Below are 20,229 nucleotides of genomic sequence, written 5' to 3' on the forward strand. Positions count from 1 at the left end.
TTCTGGCTGTACCGGGTCTTACATCAGCTATCTAAATTGACATATTTTCTTTTGCTACTGTGCTATTTCTTACAATCTGCAGACAGTCTGCAACATAGGCTACAACAAAGAAAAACATCATTCAGGCGATGTGCACTTTCACGATTCCCAGAATTGTACTTCACACACCCAGACTGCCATCTGTGTTTATAGAAAAGTGCCCAGGTGGCCTAATGGGTACGGTCCTGCACCTCAAAGCCAGTAATTGTGTGTTTAAGTCCTGTCTGGGGTGCGTTGCAGAAGTAGAAGCATCCTGGGCCCAAAATCCGGAAGTAAATAGATCCAAACTATCCTCTGCTATGTCAGAATTTGACAGAGACTAATGATGAAGCTTCTCACCACGTTGTCTAATTTCACTCTCCATTAAGTCTGATGCACAGTGGCATCAGCATATAGGAACTGTAGTAAATAAGGTAAAGTATCACATCAGTCATATATCACTGTATATGTAAACCATGTTCAATTGTTGGATAGAAAGAAATGTATCACGACTTTACTGAGCTTTACGCATCTTGTCGGCGACAGATGCCCTGTGGTTGGTCAGGTTATTTAGGACACAACTGTTGGTCAGCATAGACAGTTTGGAGTTCAGTTTGTCTTTTCTTCTCTCCCAACAATAATCTCCTCCTTGATCCGCATTTTCTTCTCCTCCTATATCGTCCTCTTCCTCCTCAACCTCGCTCTCTTCATCACTGCGCTCATCTTTTTCCAGCTGGAGACAGAAGCAAATACAGGGTTTAATGGGTCTGACCAAGCTGAGGAACTTGTGTTATCTTGGATGTTAATATAGGAATTGACTAATATAGGAATTGATACAAGTCAGAGATGCCCAACAATTGATTTCCCTGCTGATTCTCACCTTGCCTTTCAGGAACTTATAAACCATGCGTATGATTAAGCCAGCCCAGAAGATGTGAAGAGCCTGCAGCACCATCAGCAGGACGTTGAAAAAGTAGTAGCCGGCAAAAGGTTCAAACGTTTCCATGGACAGCACCAGGGTGGTATGGATGATTCTGTAAGTATTCAAATAATAAAAGTAATGCTGAAAGAAGGGTTTTTGACAACAGACTTACAAGTCACCCATGCTGCATCAGAATCAGAATCAGAACCATTTATTTGCCAGGTATGTTACACATACGAGGAATTTGTCTTGGCGTTTCGTGCATACATTAGACAAACAACAACAATCAACACAGTGCAAGAAATAGAAACATATTCAATTTACAATAGAATATAAAATAAAGTGCACAGACAAACAGATAACAGTACTATAAACAAGTGTACTGTATGTGAAAGTGTAATGTGAAAGTGACGTGTATTTAAATATGAGGTATGAAGGGCTGTGCAGGGGAGTGACCGGTAGGAAATGCATTTAGTAGTTAATCATTTCAGCACTAAAAATGGAAAACCAGTTCAAGAGTAAACCTTACTGGCTGGGGAAGATCACCAGTCGAGTCACAAGGAAGGCAAAAGCAAACACAACAAACAGCGTGTCACAGGTTTTCCTCCAGCCAGTGCCGTAGTTGAACATCTTGGCAGACTGCAAAAATGCAAACCATGATTGAAGCTAAATGTAAAGCGAAGTAACCACACTGAAAAAACATTGGTTAAGCATCAGGCAGAGAGAGTATGGGCAAAGTCTGGGGATTAGAATAATGTAATAAACAGGCAAATATGTCTTCAATCAGATCAAAATGAGCATCTGTGCTTCCAGTCTGTAACACAAGCAGACTTACAGGCTATGTACTACATTTATTCACTGTAATCAGCATCATTTGTCGGTCTTTATTGTTGTCTTTGCAGGACAACTTTTTTTTTTGTACAATCCATTGTTTTGTACAGATAAACAAAGGTCCCCTTGGGCTGCTCAAGTGCTGTTAGCTATCAGGCCTCAGTAACAGGAGCTGCCCGCTCAGACTAGATACCTTTGTTCTAACAACCTTGTGCACTGAGTGAACAAATGTAGACAGTTTGAAGGGCTCCACAGAGGCAGACAAATGGCCAGCATGGCGGTGAATCTATGCCTTGAAGAGAATAATTATCTTTGTACGGTAATACGAATCAAACTCTTAAGATCTACCAATGTTACATGAAAGCAACATGACAGTGGGAGAGTATTGTAAAGGACATGTTACCTCGAGCAGGATGTCAGAGGAGTCATGAAGCAGCATGACCAAGGTGCCGATGCGAATTAAGTTGGCACAGTAGGAGAAACTGAGCAGGAAAATGGTCGCCAAATGGTGGATCACCTGTTCTTTAAAATCCTGGCAAAGCAAACATGTAGATTATCTAGTCACAGATTAACCATGTGTTAAGAAAAGGTATCATTAAAGTCAAAGTGAAAGCCATAAACAATGAATTAAGACCAGGCTGAAGTAAACATCGGGCTAATTCCTTCCCCTACACCGTGCTCTAAAGGGAAATGTGTTGTGAGGCCATGTAGGTTAGAGACTCTTTATGCGTTACTTCTATCGATGAATGGATGTTGAGCTCCTCACCTTCCTCTTGACGTCCACAGAGATCCGAAGGAGCAGAGAGCCATAAAACCCCAACTCAAGCATGTAGTACCAGTAATGAGCTCTCTCCATGGGCTGCGTACAAACATTATTCAATAGTCAATAAAAAGAGCCACTCTTTCTGGTGGCACAAAAAGGGAGCCGTATCAGCCAACATTGATATATATAGAGGAACAAAACTCAAAATATAGGTTTGAAATTACAGTTTACATTCTTTCAGTTAGGATTTGTATCTTTGAGCTTTAAAGCTTTGTCTTTTTTTGAGGAAATATGTATAGTCGTAAATGAAGTAGAACTAAAATCATCAGTGGATTCATTGATTAGTTGATGAACATATTCTGCAATATTTCCTTCTTTGTGATAATAAACTGAATGTCTTAAAGTTTTGGATTTTGCGTCAGACAAAATGAGATATTTGGGCTTTGTGAAACTGTAACTGCATTTCCACTTATTTGTGATGTTTATAGACCAAACAATTAGTCTGCAGTGAATGCTACTATGACCATCAAACAGGCTCTAAACACTTTCATGATTCACTGATTGCACATCACACAAATATAAAAGAAGATTAACTCGAAAAGGATTAGTGCCAGTGTGATTTGTGCACAATGGCTTCCCATAAGCCCGAGAGGCTTGATGGACAAGGCACGGCCTTCTAAATTGTTGCATGGCTTGAGTTCCTAGTTCTCTGTGCAGCAGAGTAAAATGGCAGGAGGGAACTCTGCCTAAAATATAGAAATACAACATAAACATGTTTTTTCCTTTGTATTCGTGGCAGTTTTGATGTATTTAGCCATAGGATAAGTAATTGAACTTTAATTACAGTGAGACAGAAAACTCACTGTTCTCAGTAATATGGACAAGGGACGAGATTAGTTCACCATATTGCGCTTGTTTAACATTTCCTCTTCAAAACATATTTAATCTGTTTCCTTCAAACTCAGATTCCATTCAAACTACCCGTAACAGCTGATCACAATGAACATATTCCTAACAGTATGAAACAAAGCTTTCCTCCACAATGTTTTTATATAGGCGGACAGTATTGACAACATTTTAATAATGAAATAGGACACTAATTATCCAAAGCAGTGACATGATGTTACTGTTGGTCTTCACCTGAACTGGATAATGTCTCCAGCATTCCCTGCGGTCCCAGAACCATGGGCTCTGAGCAGAAAAGATTAAGATAGTTTTAAAAATGTCAATCTTAAATAGCATGTATAGTATATTACATATTATATATTATATATAATAGCAGGTTATTGCATTAAAACTGTTTTGAAACTCATACTCACATCAATCAAACACGCCAGTCCAGCCATGAAGGCTGTGAGGTAGAAAAAAAACCTCCAACTGCAAAATAAAACACTGCAGATCATAAATTTGCAAAGAAAGGCACTTACATATTTAAAAAGTGAACAAATCTGTTTGAGCAAGGAATGTGTTGTATGTCACTAGGTCACTGCTGGTGATTAAAATCTATGCACCTGTTGATTATCAGCTTTAGGTTTGTAACTGAAAAGAGCAGCCATGTTTTTCAGTTGATCTTTACCACTCTACAATCAGTCCAGCGTCTGAGAGCATCATGTCGGGTAAACCTGTTTTGTTTGTTTGCAATAAACTAAAATAATCACCGTTGATCTTTGTTGACGTGTTGGACAAACTTTCCTGCGTCAGCCCTCTCTGTTGATAGTCGCTACAACAAAGCCTACACATTTCTCAACATAGCTTGGTCTCTTCTTGCAGTGGTACATCTTGCAAGTCTAGTTCTCAAGGTTGTTTTTTCCCGCAGTTGTCTCAGGATTTTGGTGGTAGAAGTATTCTTAAGGGTAGCCATCTGTAAACTAATCAATAAAAGGTATTGTGGAGAGACACAGAGAGAGAGAAAGAGAGAGAGAGAGAGAGAGAGAGAGAGAGAGAGAGAGAGAGAGAGAGCACTTACGCAGCTTCACCAAACTTCTTGGTTTGAGAAGGTCTGTCTTGGTTCCTGCGAAGTCTGAACCAGGTCTCAATCTGCCTCTGGGTTTTTCCACACAGTGACATCAAACTAGCAATTTCACTCTAAAACAACAATGGAATGAAGAGATAAATTAAATGGGAAGGGATATAGAGCAGAAAGCAATCTTGAAAGACACTAAATGTAATCAGAAATGGCAGACATGAAGGAGGAAATTACAGAAGGGAAAAACAGAGGCAGTTGCATCATATCAACTTCACTCTCCACTAAAGGGACACTGGTGTTACGTTACTTCCAAAGTGTTGTCGTAGCAAAAAGTAACAGTGAAGCAGATTAATGATCATCTGCAGGTTTTAAACAAACAGGCCTGCCGGGATTAATTACATTTGGTCGTGTGATGCAGTAAAGCGTTTTCATTTTCTTCGTTAGTTGCTAGTATTTTAGTATTTAGAGAGAAATACATATGAGAAATATCCTGGAAGTGTTTTTGAATGGATATATGATACGATATCTGTAAATGTAGTGTTTTACAGGACAGGTTTTACAGGAATAAGGATATGTTACCATCACAACACCCATGTTCCTCGGTGATTTTCACACAGAACAAAACACCAGCAACAAACTAACACAGGGAAGTAAATGCTTAGAATTAGCATTATGTTTAAAGACACATCATCTTGATCCTTTTCCAGCTTCTTTTGGATGATGTCAAAACGTGCTATAAATTGAATGCATGAATATTGAGGCCTTGTCAGACTAACCTGGGTTGGTTGTCTGCTCCTCTGGGTGTAAAACGACTCCAGTTTTGGGGAGGGTGCAGCAGTCACTTGTAATCTATTCTTCACCCCCAAACATCTGCCCATGGGTGGGGCAAAAAACCTGGAGGCAACACAAGACAGCGTACACAAATGATGATGTACCGGTAACATCCCCTGCGGCACAGTCAGGCACCAGCATGCAACTGTTTCGCCATACTCCCTATACATGACCCCCTCACTAACAGTCAGCCTAAAGCAAACACTTCAGGATAACTGAAGGCTGTACTGTTTATACAATATATGTGTTTGTGCAGGCAACAAAGCCATGTGTGTCCATGGATGTATGGTATCAACACTAAACTTGACAGATATTTGAATTTAGGATAAGATCAAAATGTTAATCCCGGGAAAGACATTTTGCATTACAGCACATGACATAGTCTGGAGAAGTGGAAAAATAGATACATATAAGTAGAAAATAAACACAGATATCACATATGTCAATGTTAGACTGTATACTTTACAGTACAAATGTGTTGTATACTGTAAATTATATACAGTACATATAGTAGATTAGTATGTATGAAATATAAATACAACCAAGCATAATGTGAAAAAGAACACCCTAACCGTAACCCTAACCCGATACCTCATAGAGTAAACATCTGCTAACAGAATACAACAGAATAAAGTAGCATTGTGAAGGAATAACAATTACATTTTAATTGGCTTTAAAAAGCCATTTGATTCCACTGAACACTCTGGGGATGTAATCAACCAATCAAAATCCCTAAAGATTATCTGTGTGTGTAAAATGCCTCGTGTTATGCACTCCTAATAAACCCACTGCACTTTTAGAGTGCAACTAGTATCTCTTCGAGTTGATAAATCCTTTGATTTGGGAAATAAAGTTCAATCTGAAAAGCATTAGATGTGGTAAAAGCAATTAATGCAAACAGAATTTGGTTTACAGCTATAATAAAAAATTGAAAATCCTCCATTTAGGTCATAACATTTCTATTTGTATCTCTTTCTATTCCCTTAAGGCCTGATAACAAGGCATGATAACAATATCTGCTCTGCCAAACACCTGCTTTTGAAACCAAGTCCAATTAAAATGGCATTACAAAACTAATTGTGATGATTGTGTTTCTTAAAAGAGGGCTGTAGGTGTTATTTTCGATCAAGCAGGATAAGTATTTAATTGTCTTCCTGTAAATCTCCTATATCCCCAAAACATCATCTAGATCTTTACAGAACAAAGAGATCAGTGTTGTACCTCTCAAACACGTAGCGCAGGGCGACAAAGCCCAGCGCGAGGGGCAGAGCTATGAGAAGGTCCTGGGGTCGTGGTCGGTCAGAGTCTGCCAGCTGTTCCACGTCCCTCCAGGTCACACCTGGAGGAAGCCAGTAGTCCTGCCTCCATATGTCAGGCAGCAGGTCCATTCTGCTGCGGATGGACAGGCAAAAGTGTTGAGGATTAAGTTTAAATCAGATGTTTGCACATAGTTAAGCCTCAGCCCAACCATATGTAATTTCATCCAGGTAAACACCGTCTGTGTAGTCTGGGACCTGTGTGACCACCAGTGTTTAATTGTGCTTGTTTGTTGGTGTGTGTGTGTGTGTGTGTGTGTGTGTGTGTGTGTGTGTGTGTGTGTGTGTGTGTGTGTGTGTGTGTGTGTGTGTGTGTGGTAATATTTGCCACATCTGATACCTGTCTATATACTTAGCTACAAAAATTACATACAAATATTGAGTCGCAGAAAATCTATAAACAATACATTAAGTTTAAGATCCTTTTGGAATATTACTCAGTTTGTCAATATGCCACGAAAGAATCATGCCTTGTGAACTACATGTTCACAAGGCTGTGAAACAAAAAATACCCTAATATAATAGTAGACTATATCATAAATACATCAGAAAAAAATCCATAAACTCAACTAAAAAGTAGCACAAGCATAATCTTACAGAGGAAATATGGAAATGGTATACATCTTGTCGTTGTTGAAAACCAGCTGGAAGTACAGAAGGTAGTTTTCATTTTTAAGGTGAAACACACCAAGTTGTTGAAATGTTGGAAGAAACGGGCTGCATAACGGAGACTCACCTGGCCGCAGCTCTGTGGAAATGATTAACTGATCCTGAGGGAAAAGATAAAAATCCACTTTAAACTGTGAATTTTTTGCAGCCTCATTCATATGGCTGTGGATGCGCTTCCGTACCTGTATCCCTAACGACTTCACCACAGAGAAGGCGAGTCGCTCAGGTGTCAAGTTAGACACGACGGGGATAATATACTCATTTCAAAATAATAGCTACTGGTAGAGACCGTTGCAGTTTGTAATGATTTCATACTGAAATATGAAAAGACGTCTGCAGATGCCTTAAAACACATTGTATTAGCTACCTTGCCGAAGACGAGGCGTGTTCATAAAATATTTACCAGCTAAATTAAGTGAAATATTTGCTACCTTCCACAAAACAATGTAATTCATTTCCAGGCATGCTGCGCAGACGAGCTCCAGTAATCGCTCGTAAAGGTAACTCAGGTGTACCTTTATTCTGAAGGCTCCCGGTATTCTGTGTCTTGCTCTAACAGGAGGATGACGTCAGCTATGGCCGTCCCCTTCCCCACAGCGACGGATCACAAGTTCGCAGCCCAGTTGGTAACTCAGCTCGGGAAACCAAGGAAACACTGCAGCAGGTTTTCAGTAACGTTAGTTTATGCTATTAAAAAAAGGTGAACATATAGTTAGTTTGTGCATGCTTTAAGTTAAACAAACATGACAACAGCAGTGATAGTATGTCACTTTTGAGCTAAGAAGTAAAACATTATTCCGTTTACAAATGAAAAGTTTGAATCACTGGTTCAATTAAACCCACTAAATCAGTTTTGCCGTAACTGCTTCACTCACTCTGTCATGAGCAAGTTGCGAACTCGGGTTAGTAAACTTAATCTATTGCTGTGTAACTGACTCTGACTTCATGGCCCTCCTTTACTGCTGCTATTGTTATGCTACCTTTAAGCATTTAGCATTAATTTATGATTGATACTTCTTCCTGCTGCTTTTCAGCTAAACACATGCATTATATCTCATTACATTTCCTTTTATTCTACCAGAAGTTGTACTCAATAATAAACATTAGTGCTTGATGCATCTTTCACGAGAAATGCCAAGTATATCTAATTGTGTTTCCTTATACTCCATTGTAGATTATGTCAATGACAGACATCTCCTGGGTTACCACCCTCTTGGAAAGCAGCCGTTGACACCCAGAGCACCAATCCAGGACATTTCCAGGACTTCATAGTTTGAAGTTAAACAGATCTCACCAAGTATGTGCATAGTTACGCACACAGACTTTACTCTGAATAAACCTGCATGCTGTAATTGAGTGTAACACACACTCTAATGACACACCCTTAAAACACACATACACAATCACGCACTTCTCCTAAACCATGAATAAACTTACTGGGAGATACCTACGCAAAGGAAAAGAGAGTTTTGTACGTTTCACAACGGATAAAAACAACAACAAACAAGAACCACGATCTGCATGTGTGTGGATGTGGGCTGTGCCTTCTGTTGATGTTTGTGTTTACTTGTGTGTGTGTGTGTGTGTGTGTGTGTGTGTGTGTGTGTGTGTGTGTGTGTGTGTGTGTGTGTGTGTGTGTGTGGTTTTATGTAAGAGTGTGTTTCAGGAAGATATTTATTTGCATACTGAGTTACTGAGTGCATTAACCATATTCGTGCGTCTAACGTCTGCATAAATACTAAATTATAGTGAGAAGTAATCAAATCAGCAGAGCTTGCACCATCAGCCAATACAGTAACATACTTTATATTTAAAATATATTATTTTCAAATTAGACAAACGTTAAATGTATATGTTTCTGTTTTTGATTAATAATAAACAACTAAATGATAATGATAGTAGTATTACTAGGCGTAGTAATATTGATTTACACCTTTGACCAAAGCAATATTGTGGCATGTTGGAAGCGTCACATGTACAGGGTGTTGTCACAGAACAGTGTCTGCCATGCATGTCTGGCCTGAGGTCCTGTTTTTCCAACCTTATTTGTATATCTTATCTGTGTGCATATGCACTTGTGAGAGGCTGATGGAAACTGAGTGCCTTTGTTGTTTTATCAACGAAGTAAATTGTCAGGACGCACTGAAGCAAAATCTGTCCTGTTAATTGCTGGAGTAATGAGGTGGGGGTGTTAAATGTGCATCCAACCATCTGTTGGAGCCGAATGAATTGGAAACTGAAAAGGACTGTTTTGGTCCAGTTTGCCTGGCTCTGCACTGTTTGTGCCAGATAACTTGCCCCCTACTAATTGCTAACATTTGGATGCTTACATATGTACAATGATGATGGTAACATGCTGATTTTTAGCAGGTATAGAATATTACCATTAGTTTAACATGCCAGTGCTAATTGCCGCTAAACACAAAGTACAACTAAAGCTGACGGGAATGTTATTCGATTTCCAAGTTTGTAATTATAAACCAAAGTATTAGAAACATTTATCTTTTGACCTGATGATGGCTCGAGAGGACAAGTCACCAAAGTTACAACAATCTGTCCTGAGGGTATGGGAATGTACTGTAGAAATGGACTCTACAAATATAGTTCATTATTTAATTAGCATAATGACTTTTGAGTAAGTGATGGTACGGATGTATGCAGTGTGCATTTATCTATCATTTCCCCCATATTTGCATTCACAATTAATATTCTTATAGTAGATTTGAAGGACTTTTCACCCGTTCATAGTTCAGAAGCACATTTGAACACTCATTGAGCCGACAATTGTCGGTGGACTCACACCTGTAGTTCCAGAAGTATCCAGAAGAGGTCCCAGCTACTCATAAGTTCCTGAGTGAGAGTGCACACAAACTGAAGCAAAGTCCAGGGAGAGCTACCACAAGGGAAAAGCTGAGAAAGGAAACATTGGGAAATCCTGATGAAAAACCCAACTGAAGACACAGTCAGGAAATGCACTTTAAAAACTCGACTAAAACTGTGTTTTCTTTATGATCAGGAAGGAATAACACTGTTTTTTAAAACAGAGTCCTATATCAAATTGACCTAAATCCCTTTAAATATTATATTTTAGTGTTTTTACTATTTCTTTTATGATGATTGATTTGCTCTTATGTATGTTTCACTCATCCAAACAAGCACAGTGCTGTGATGAGGGTCCAAGTCACTCAGCATAGGGATGTAATTAGTTTTGGGGCCTGGTCTGACTCTGTGAGGGCCGATCCTCGTAAATTAACTGACTGTGTCTCTTTACGAGCCTCCAATAGATTATTCTGATGATTTCATGTGCTCTAAATTTTGCTAATATTGATTGTAGGGCAGCAGTGAGGATAGTGTTCAAGTAAAAGTGTGTGTGTGTGTGTGTGTGCGTGCATGTGTGTGTATTGCAAAGTGATGAAACTTTATAGAAAGACAAGACAAAAGGTTTTTATTTCATTAAAAACTGAATGCTAATTTGCAAGAAGGAAAATATTAATTTTTACCAGCAAAAGTCTACATCCAGGAATTAAGACCTCACACAGTATAATTGGTATTGATAAACAGTCTTTTGGAGATCATAAATGAAACAAAACAACTTTTTCACAAATTCGAAGACTATTAATACTTAAGTTTATTTATAAAGAAAGGACTCAGTGAAATAAGGGCAGAAACAACATTATAAAACAAGTGGCAAAAGGGGCAGTAAGTAGTTAGTATGAAATAGTTTTTAGCTTTTCTCATATTCCTACAGGCACTGTTGAACAGATTTGGCTGGTGCACTGGACTGGGCCTAAAGGCAAAAAGGATTAGAGGAAGGAAATTGGTGTACATGCATTTCATAATCATAACTGTATATGACACGTATTGAGTCCGCATAGTGACTCTCTGTACTGAGCCTCATAAGCCTCTTAAAGGGTTGGCGACATGAAATAGCCAAACCTTGAATAACATAATTGGTATTAACTGTTATGTGTTATAGGCATCAGCTTGTATAATGGGATAAGTTGGAAATCCAGGACACAGTGAATTTTGAAGAAAATAGAGAGATACAAATAGAAGGTAAAGCTTAATTTCATGAGGCAATTTCCTCTAATTATAGAGGCTTAAATTAATTAGAAATCATGATACCTGAGGATCATGTTAGAGGTTGTACAAATGCCTCACAATATCCAGCATGGTTCACGTAAAAAAGGTTTCCTGTTCCAGGGAAACTGACATCTTCTAAATTGTTCGTTCAGCTGCACTTCCAAAAAAGACAGAAAGACTTTTACATTTTAACAGCAAACCAACGTATAAAGTTTACAATCTTGCTTTAAATCTGCTGAAACAATGCATATTATTTCTGCCTATGTGACTTCCATGTCTCCCCTAAACTCATTGGATTTCAATTTTATTCAATCAGGACCGCTCGTGCAGCAGCTCTGCTCTCTATTTATAATTCAGCCCTGGGATTTGTACAAACATCATAGAAATACAAAATTACAGGACAAACAGGATCCATAATGTAATGCTGTGATACTGATTGCTGTCTTTCTGCAATGTGTCACCCTAGAAGCTGCAGTGTAACAACATACCCACCTAAGAGTCTCCAATATTACATTAATTACTGGGAATTGAAATGGATGCAGGACTTCTAGTGTTCTGTCTGAACTGAATCCTCATACAGCTAATGTTCAATGGTTTTAATGTTGGTTTCTTTGCAGCTTCTATTACAATAACCCAACCCTAACAACAAACAGTATGCTGTTTCTTTCATTTGTAAGGAGCTGAAACTTTAGAAGTAGAAGCTTTTAGCAGGACACAGAACACACATCATCCATCAAAAGTCCCACAAAAGAACGTCAACATGTTTCCAGATTCATCCCTCTCCTCATCCCCCGATCACCCCTCATCTTCACACCAGTGCATAATCAAACTGTCCTCTGTCCAGCCCCTCCTTATGATCCGTCCACGATGAGGCTGGTATGCTGCTGTAGGGGTCTAATAAGATACGGACGCAGCGAACGATGAGAAAGAGCAGCAGCAGCACGAGGAGCCCAACGAAACACAGGGCTGTTCCCTGCTCGGGGTGCACCGGCACGGGCTGCAGCACAGTCGGGCTCCTGGGGAACCCAGGGGGAGCAGGAGAGGAAAGACCATAGTCCACAACCCAGTAGTTTGTGTCACTCATCTTGGAAGTCAGGGAATGTTTTGAAGGTTGAAATTGTTTACTGTACACAATGTATTTTGTAGTCATAAGCTATGAGGAATAGCATAACCCTGCAGGTTCATCTGTGTTAGGGAGGATGACATTGTGAAATCTGCCAGATGTCCACAGAGTGTTTCCCATAAGCCACAGGGCAAAGAAATGGGTCCAGCAGAAAAAGCACGGGGGAAATCAGAAGTGCAAATAAATAAGCCCTCCAGTTAGCATGCTATGGGAGGTTTAATTAGCTGGAACTGTCCCTCTCTCTTTCTTCCACATAGACTCACTTGCTTTCCAGAGAAGCTAGTAATACAAAAGCTGAGGTCACAACTTCAATTTCAGATCATCTGCACAGTCCTCAGTTCATTTGTCAATATTTTAAGTTTCGTCCAATAGCAGATCTGGAGGGGCATTAGTGGGGATTTACAAGGTGAAGTAGAAATCTCAGTCGAGTGGCTGAAGATGTTCCACAGATCAATCAAAGTGCTGGCAGGCTGTGAAGGATCCGCGTTGTTGTGCTTCAACAAAGGTTTTCGTATTCAATCTCTTAAATTGTTTGTCTGTGTTGCAGTGAGTTGTTGATTTCCTGCTATTTTTATATCTTGATTCACTCCTCAAGATGCCTGAGGGGAAAAAGCAAATATGAGACACAACATGAGTGAGTGAGTTTCCAGCATGCAGAGTTTGTTGAATGGAGGGGAAAGTGTTCAGAGCTCAACAGGGGCCTTGACTATGTCAAGGATTATAGATTGTTACTTTGCAGGGACCCAGCTGAGGTGTTTTCAGGGGGTCCAAACGCAGCATGACCCCAGTCAGCACTGTCTCACTTTAAAACTGTCATTACATACCGGTCAAATCTGCTAATCTTTCTCGTGAGAAAAACAACCGAGAAGAGGCAAAAACACACAACATAGTACAAGATAAATAAATCAGACACTGATGACGGAGAGAATAATATGAAGGAAACCCTCAGAGAGTTGCATCACTCTCAGACAGAAACACTCTCTTAAATGTGCAGTGGAGTTGAGACATTTCCTGCTGTAGGTGCACTCCCTAGTCAGCAGATTCTATTCCAGGAGGCTTTGTCTCCCTCCTTACCACCCCACTGATCCTTGCAAAGACACGTTGATTGCTCCTCTGCTCTCTAGATGATGGGACTCAAGGGCCAAGAGCAGCTTTAATAGGGGACTTGAATACATAATGAAAGAAACTGCCTGCCTCAGTATCAATTATCAAATGGCCCATGGTTACATCAGGCTCGACAGCTCAGGTAGCTGCGTGTATAGAGGGAAGCTAAATGAAGAAGAGAGACAGCCATGAAGTTTACACAGCACATTAGTGTCAGTGAAAACCACTCAGAACAAGGCTGCTAATGAAAACTGGAAAATAGAAGTTGAGCAATGTGATGTTTGATGTTTAATTACTTCTATATAAAAAACTGCAACTTTACTTGACAATTACTCTCTGCTATATTGGCAGAGGATAAATTAGGGGAGGGTTACATTAATGAACCCTATCCTACATGTTTTATCATAATCCACCTGCTTCTTAAGTCAGGAAGTGAAACTTGTCTAGTTGTCCTTATTCACATGCAAACTCTGCAGATATGTGGCTCCATTAAAGATGGACTTTCAAACGCGTTATCCAAGGTCGTACTGATACATACACCACAGAGGATGAAAAACTGGTTGCCTTGAGGAGAAAAACAAATACAGCTTTAAAGAATATAAAAGAAAGGGCAACATCAATTTCATGGCTCATCGATCCTCATTGAGGGACCTGCTTTGGTTCCTAAGCAGCAGATACATCACACTGTGGGGCCTTGCCACATCTGATTTACACACAGAGGAAAAAATACTTTGAGCTATTCTGGAGTACAGGTTGAAAGTGTCACAGAACCACAGTTTTACGTTTAAAAACAGCAATACATTTAAGAAAGTAGACTTATGCAAGTGTCAAGCCAGTGAATTCTGAGGACAGAGCACAACATATGGTGACCCGTGGCTGTAATACCTGTAATACCTCCCATTTATACCTGTGGATTATGACAGCAGCTTTGAAAATGTCAAGGACTTCTCCAAATAAAAGGGTGAAATGATGTTGTCTAAACTAAAGTAACTCCTGGATGTGGGACTGTCATGCAGTCACAAAGACAAATATCTGTAGTTGAAGCAATGAGCTCTCTGTCATCGGACATTTCTGATTGTATCTATACATGCTATATGAATAACTTCATACTACACAATGCTGTTGCCTACATCTTGTTTTAATCCCTGCTGGTAGTGATCTCTGATTATATCACCTCAAAGACTTTCTGTAGTTTGATGTTTTTATTCTTGTGGTGAAAAGCAACAATATGTCTTGATCACACAAATGAATGAAGAGTCAAAGAGGCATTTTGAACTTTTGTTTCACTGCTGTGAAAAGAGTTTAACAGAGAAGCTGTTATTCATCTTCTTTACATAGCTTCTATTGCAACCATCTGAAACTTAAAATACTTGTACTATGTTGATGATGTCCTTAAAAAGCAGGACATGAGATGAGCATCATGCAGTAGGTAGATCGCCTTTATATTGTGAAGATTTGTTCCAAGAACAGAATTAACTTGGCCTTGACTCAACGAGAACGGTTCAAAATTTTGCCGCCTCATCAATCTATGAAATTAAGCACAATGGCGTGGTGTAGCTTTTAACATTAATATTGCCTGCATCACCTCTGTCTAAATAAGGGATAGATGTGAATATTTTTCTTGATTTAAAAACATTGCATTTAATGTTTTTTCTACAGAACAAACTTGTACATTATTCCAATTAAAGGAATAGGAAGTTTTAAGTTCCACGCTGTCTACATTAAAAAGTTCACATAATGACAAACTGGAGGACGATAAGATTAGAGAACTCACTTCTCGGCTGTTGTCCCAGGTGATGATGATCCTGCAGCAGCAGCAGCAGCAGCCGTTCAGCACTGCAGACCGCTCCGGGCTCGCTCCTCCTGCACACTGAGCTTCAGGTCTGATCTCTGTCACGTCCTGCAGCACCTCCTCTGCTTTATCTGGAGCTTTAAGTCTGTGCTGTTTAAGGGATCCGCCCCACCTCGCAGCCCACTTATGCCCCTGCCCTTGCATGGACTGCACACATAATCTGTTCGTTTGGATGAGTGAAGCGCCAGGAGCCATGTGTGGCTTTTGCATTATGTAAGAGGAGTGTGTGGGGCATGGACTCTGAGGGGCCCTGCTAGCCATGCAGCCAGTCTGAGTTTTCACAGTTTTACTTGCTTGTTTATAACTAGTTTCACACTTAGTTTTTCCGTGAAAGTTTATTGTACAGTGTGTTGTACAAAGGGTGAGACAATTTTTTCAATAAAGCTGATGCGTTGATCACATTAATTATACAATAGAGTTCTTAGGTTAGTTTGGGCTGAGCGTTCTCAAAAGACAAACATGATGATGGAAATGTAATGACATTGTAGAGGCTCGTAGTTTAACTGAGGATATTGAAGTTTCACCAGGATTCAGTTATTCTCCACCATTATTCCTGGAAGTGTGGAGAGAGTTTTAAAGCAGCATAAATATAATAAAGAGTTCCCTTAATAATATACAATTTGAATTGTATGCAGTTGATCAGGTAGCTATGAAGAGCCCCTGAAATTAAGACAATTTAGAGATTTGATTATTGTTGTCTTTGGGTCAATTGTGGGGACCCACAACATCTGTGTTTAAAAAAAAAAAAAGATGCTGGCTCTGGTTTGTTTGGGTAAAAATCATGCATGTCTGAATGAAACCACTGTGAATGACCACCCTCCAGGTTTACTGCGCTGTTTGTAGTATTTCTATTAAACACTAATTAGTCGAGTAATAAGAACCATGTTCCCAGAATAGAGACTCAGGTAAAACTAATTAAATTAAATCTGATATAGAACAAGATGTTAACTTGATGATTTGTCTGGAAAAAAAGTTTGATGAATTAATGAAATACACTTTACAAAAGAAGGCCTGTAGATTGCATATGCTTAGTGAAAGGCTTCCTCATTACTGCCAGTTGTATAAAATGATTTAGTTCAATGTAACATCAGAATGCATTGGAAGTTTTCTTGAACCGCAAGAAATTATACAATCATGATGTGAAACAAAACAAGTGCAGCAGCCTGACTGCACCTGTGGCTCAGCTCCAGGTTTACTCGCTGTGATAATTAATTAACACTATTAAAACTGTACAAACACTTGGATAGATTGCAGTACGAACACATCCTCATCCCCCTGCCTGAGGCCGCATGGGATCTCCCCGTAGGTTTAATTAATCGTCCGTGTATTGTCACCCTGTCCTGAAGGGGATCATAATCAAATCACACTGAGCAGCGCTCCAGCAGGCCGCCGACTGGGGACTTAATTGATAAAGGTCTGGAGCCTGCAAGGTTATGAAATTCAACATTTTCATCGCGATCACTCTAGTTGTTACTGATGGTACACTGAGAGGTCAAGCTGTGGTTCAGGTAGCAGACTCAGGTCACCACTACAGGATGTCTGGACCCATGACAGCAGGTGAGTCTGAATAACTAAAACCTTGTGTGTGGGTCATCTGCTGCCCTGGTTTTATCCTTTTAGGCAGCCCTTGTTGTAACACATAACAGTTTTTACAAAGGCAGACAAAAGGCGTATGTGTGTCGTCGGTTAGCTTAGCATTGAGACTCAACCTTTTAAAGCTCACTAATTAACACATTATATAATTTTTTTTTAAATATTTTTTAATAAAGGTTGAATACTGTACTTACACACGTGACCTGACATTACATCAATATATTTCACAAGCGTTGAAGTACGGTTTCCAGTGTATCAAGCTACTGTTGAGCTTTTCACTCGGAACATAGCGACTCCTTTAAATGTTGTTTAATTTGCTGGGCACATTGTATCACAAACTGTGTTTTAAACATATGTTTCTTCTCATTAAAAGAAACAACAACCCTGAAACAACCACCAAAGTAAATGTAAGTATCTAAATAAGCAATATAGGTTGCATGACATTCATACAGTTTGATAGCTGCTTACATAATGGTCCGATGTTGCTGCATACGGTGCACTGAAAGCCTTTTTATAATGTAAACTAGAGCACAGCTTGCTATAGATGATAGTAGTGCGCCTCCAAGAACATTCTGTGATTTAACAAAGTAGATAAAGGAGAGTACTGCTCGGCCTCCAGGCTGTCACTGTATATTGGTTCATTAAGCCCCTTTCAGTCAGTACCATAAGAGCGCTCATTGCTCAGAGGGCAAAACACAGACTGTTTCCGGACGAATGCTCTCAACATATCCTGCGATTTTAATGGTTTTACTGTGAACTTGTGCCTAACATTAATACAATTGCTGCAGAAACTTGATATCATTACCTGGCAAAGATTAACTTTTTGATGACTTTGGTCGCAGTCAAGAGACGCGAGTGGAGTTTGGAGGAACAAAGGAGGTTAGTTAGTGGAAGGACATCCCCAGTCGTTCATGACAACAGACAGCTATGGGATGAGGTCTCCTATATATTGGCCGTGTGTGAATCTATAGGCATGCGTTATTTAAAGCCTGATACATCATCCCTATACTACCAAATCCATAGGTTCATCAACCAGCATCAATGGCCAGATCCGTGGACATCTATCAAAGCTTGTCAGTCTAGAAATGAGAAAACAAAGGACACAGAACATTCAGAGTTTAATTTTCTCTTGTGAACACAAACATACAAAGCTGCAGTTTCAATCCTAAATATATTCAGATGTTTTTCGTCGAGGGGTGTCAAGTTTCCCATCTTTTGACCTAGTGCATTTTCGCCACATCTACCACAGATTTTTACTGGATTCCACTCAAAATGACAACAACTTTTCCTTTCTCCTTTTATTTTGGAGTTTAGATCAAAGCCATTTCAGTAATTTCCATTCGCTCCATATAGCATATGAAAGGTGAAAAACCTTTACAGAGAAAACAGAAAAACCCACATTTCAAATATGCCAGCAAAAGTACTCTTTTCAATTTGCACCTGTGCATTCTGCATAAGCACACAACCTACATTCACCACCTACAGATCCGCAGCTATGTTTCCACCAACATATAAATGGCAAACAATATAACAAGACACCGGACAATCAACCATAGACAAACTCAATCCTTTAACACCAACGATATCTGTCCACAAACAATTCACCCCTGCCACATGTGAGTGCGTAGCGGAGACCCATGACGTCTCTGACGCTCGCGCTCCCGCACTGGTAGTGACGGCAGTGAAAGTCAAAACAGTCAGTCAGCGTTTAGAGTTCGCCTCTATTACCGGCTGCCTCTCCGGACTTGTAGATGCCCCGTTGCTGTTGCCGCAGATCGTCTGCTGCGTCCTCCCGGCGTTTGTTTTCACCCACTTTAAATGCGCCACGTGGTTATTTCCGTTCTATAAGCTCCGCCCCGTTTTCCAATTGCTTTGTTTATTTTACAATGATCTCTAACCATTCCTAATTGCTTTGTTTACTTCAGAATTATCAACATTTCTATTAGATAATTGCATATTTAATAATTGTGTATTTAATACAATATCTAATATTATCTATATTCGTATTTGCATGCTTTACTTTCTATTTATATATTTCTGATATAAAATCCAAACATGTTTGACTTGACAAGGGGTTTGCTCATATATCAATCAGACTAGTTTATAGAAAGTGTTATCTCTAAAAACATGGCAATTTGGCTTTTTTTAAATAGCTGTTGCAGTATTTCATGATTTTACGAGTGATAAAGAAATATCCGAAAGATCCACTGTACAAGCCTTTGACATGTCAACAAATTGAAAACAACTATTTTGAACTTGATTTAAATTAGCACATATGAGAGAATACCTCATTTGTATATTTAAACACATATATATATATATATATATATTTATTTATCTTGATGTAATCAATTAACTGAGGAAGTGATATCTAAGGATAAGATGAAGTAGGTCAGGCTTTTCGGTTTCTCGAAGCAAGCTTAGATAAATCACCATAGCAACACAGCCAAAAATGTAAACCTGCTCCCGGACAGGCTTACTGAAATTCACTGGATAAGCTGGCCACTCCCACTGGACAAAAAAGGCAGCTCACTTCCTCATTGATGAAGGAGCGATATTAGTTTTATAGGGAGAGAGTTCTTTCAGATCGCCAGGATCCATCCTTTACGTCATCATGACTTCCTGTACGCGGCGCTATAGATTCTGCCGCCAAGGAATCATCTATTTACGAGAGCTTCTGGAGCCGCGGACATTGATCGCGCGCATTTATCCAGATGACTGACATCTGGCTAGAATTAACGAGAGCGTTTCAGCGCGGATTAGCCGTTAAGAAACCCAGATAGCCTGATGTCAATCATCTCGCTAATTTAAGATGGATAATAGGACATTTGCTTGACTTTGCTTAGCCAGGTACGAGAAACAGGGCCCAGGAGTGACACAACTACACAGGAGGAATGTTGCGTAGTGTGACCGTCTCACATCACATGCATTGGCCATGAATGACAACTGTTGCACAATCAAAACATGCTCAAATTTCCATGGTATAATCTAGGCACTAAATATATTCATCAGGAGCTCAACTTCTCTTTACAATTACGGACTTTTCTGTAGATTAATTGAATAGCCACGTAAAGAGCGTTACAGTACAATCATAATGGGTCCAATCTTCAGTGACATGCGAGTGGAGACCCACAGAAAAATGTCAGTCAAGACAACGG

General features: G+C 39.6%; 1 protein-coding gene across 1 annotated transcript; it reads right to left on the bottom strand.

Annotated features, from left to right (window-relative positions):
* Window positions 1-6,719, bottom strand: LOC306739635 (ceramide synthase 2-like; the record flags this gene model as incomplete). Its single annotated transcript, XM_079221673.1, has 10 exons — window positions 1-751; window positions 899-1,052; window positions 1,470-1,579; window positions 2,175-2,303; window positions 2,538-2,630; window positions 3,675-3,725; window positions 3,854-3,911; window positions 4,501-4,619; window positions 5,277-5,394; window positions 6,553-6,719. 10 exons carry the CDS (start codon window positions 6,717-6,719, stop codon window positions 533-535), a joined length of 1,218 nt encoding a protein of 405 aa, XP_079077799.1. The 3' UTR covers window positions 1-532.
* Between the last annotated feature and the right edge of the window lie 13,510 nt (window positions 6,720-20,229).

The sequence above is a fragment of the Taurulus bubalis genome, assembly GCF_910589615.1.
Source record: "Taurulus bubalis genome assembly, chromosome: 1".
NCBI classification, from domain to species: domain Eukaryota; kingdom Metazoa; phylum Chordata; class Actinopteri; order Perciformes; family Cottidae; genus Taurulus; species Taurulus bubalis.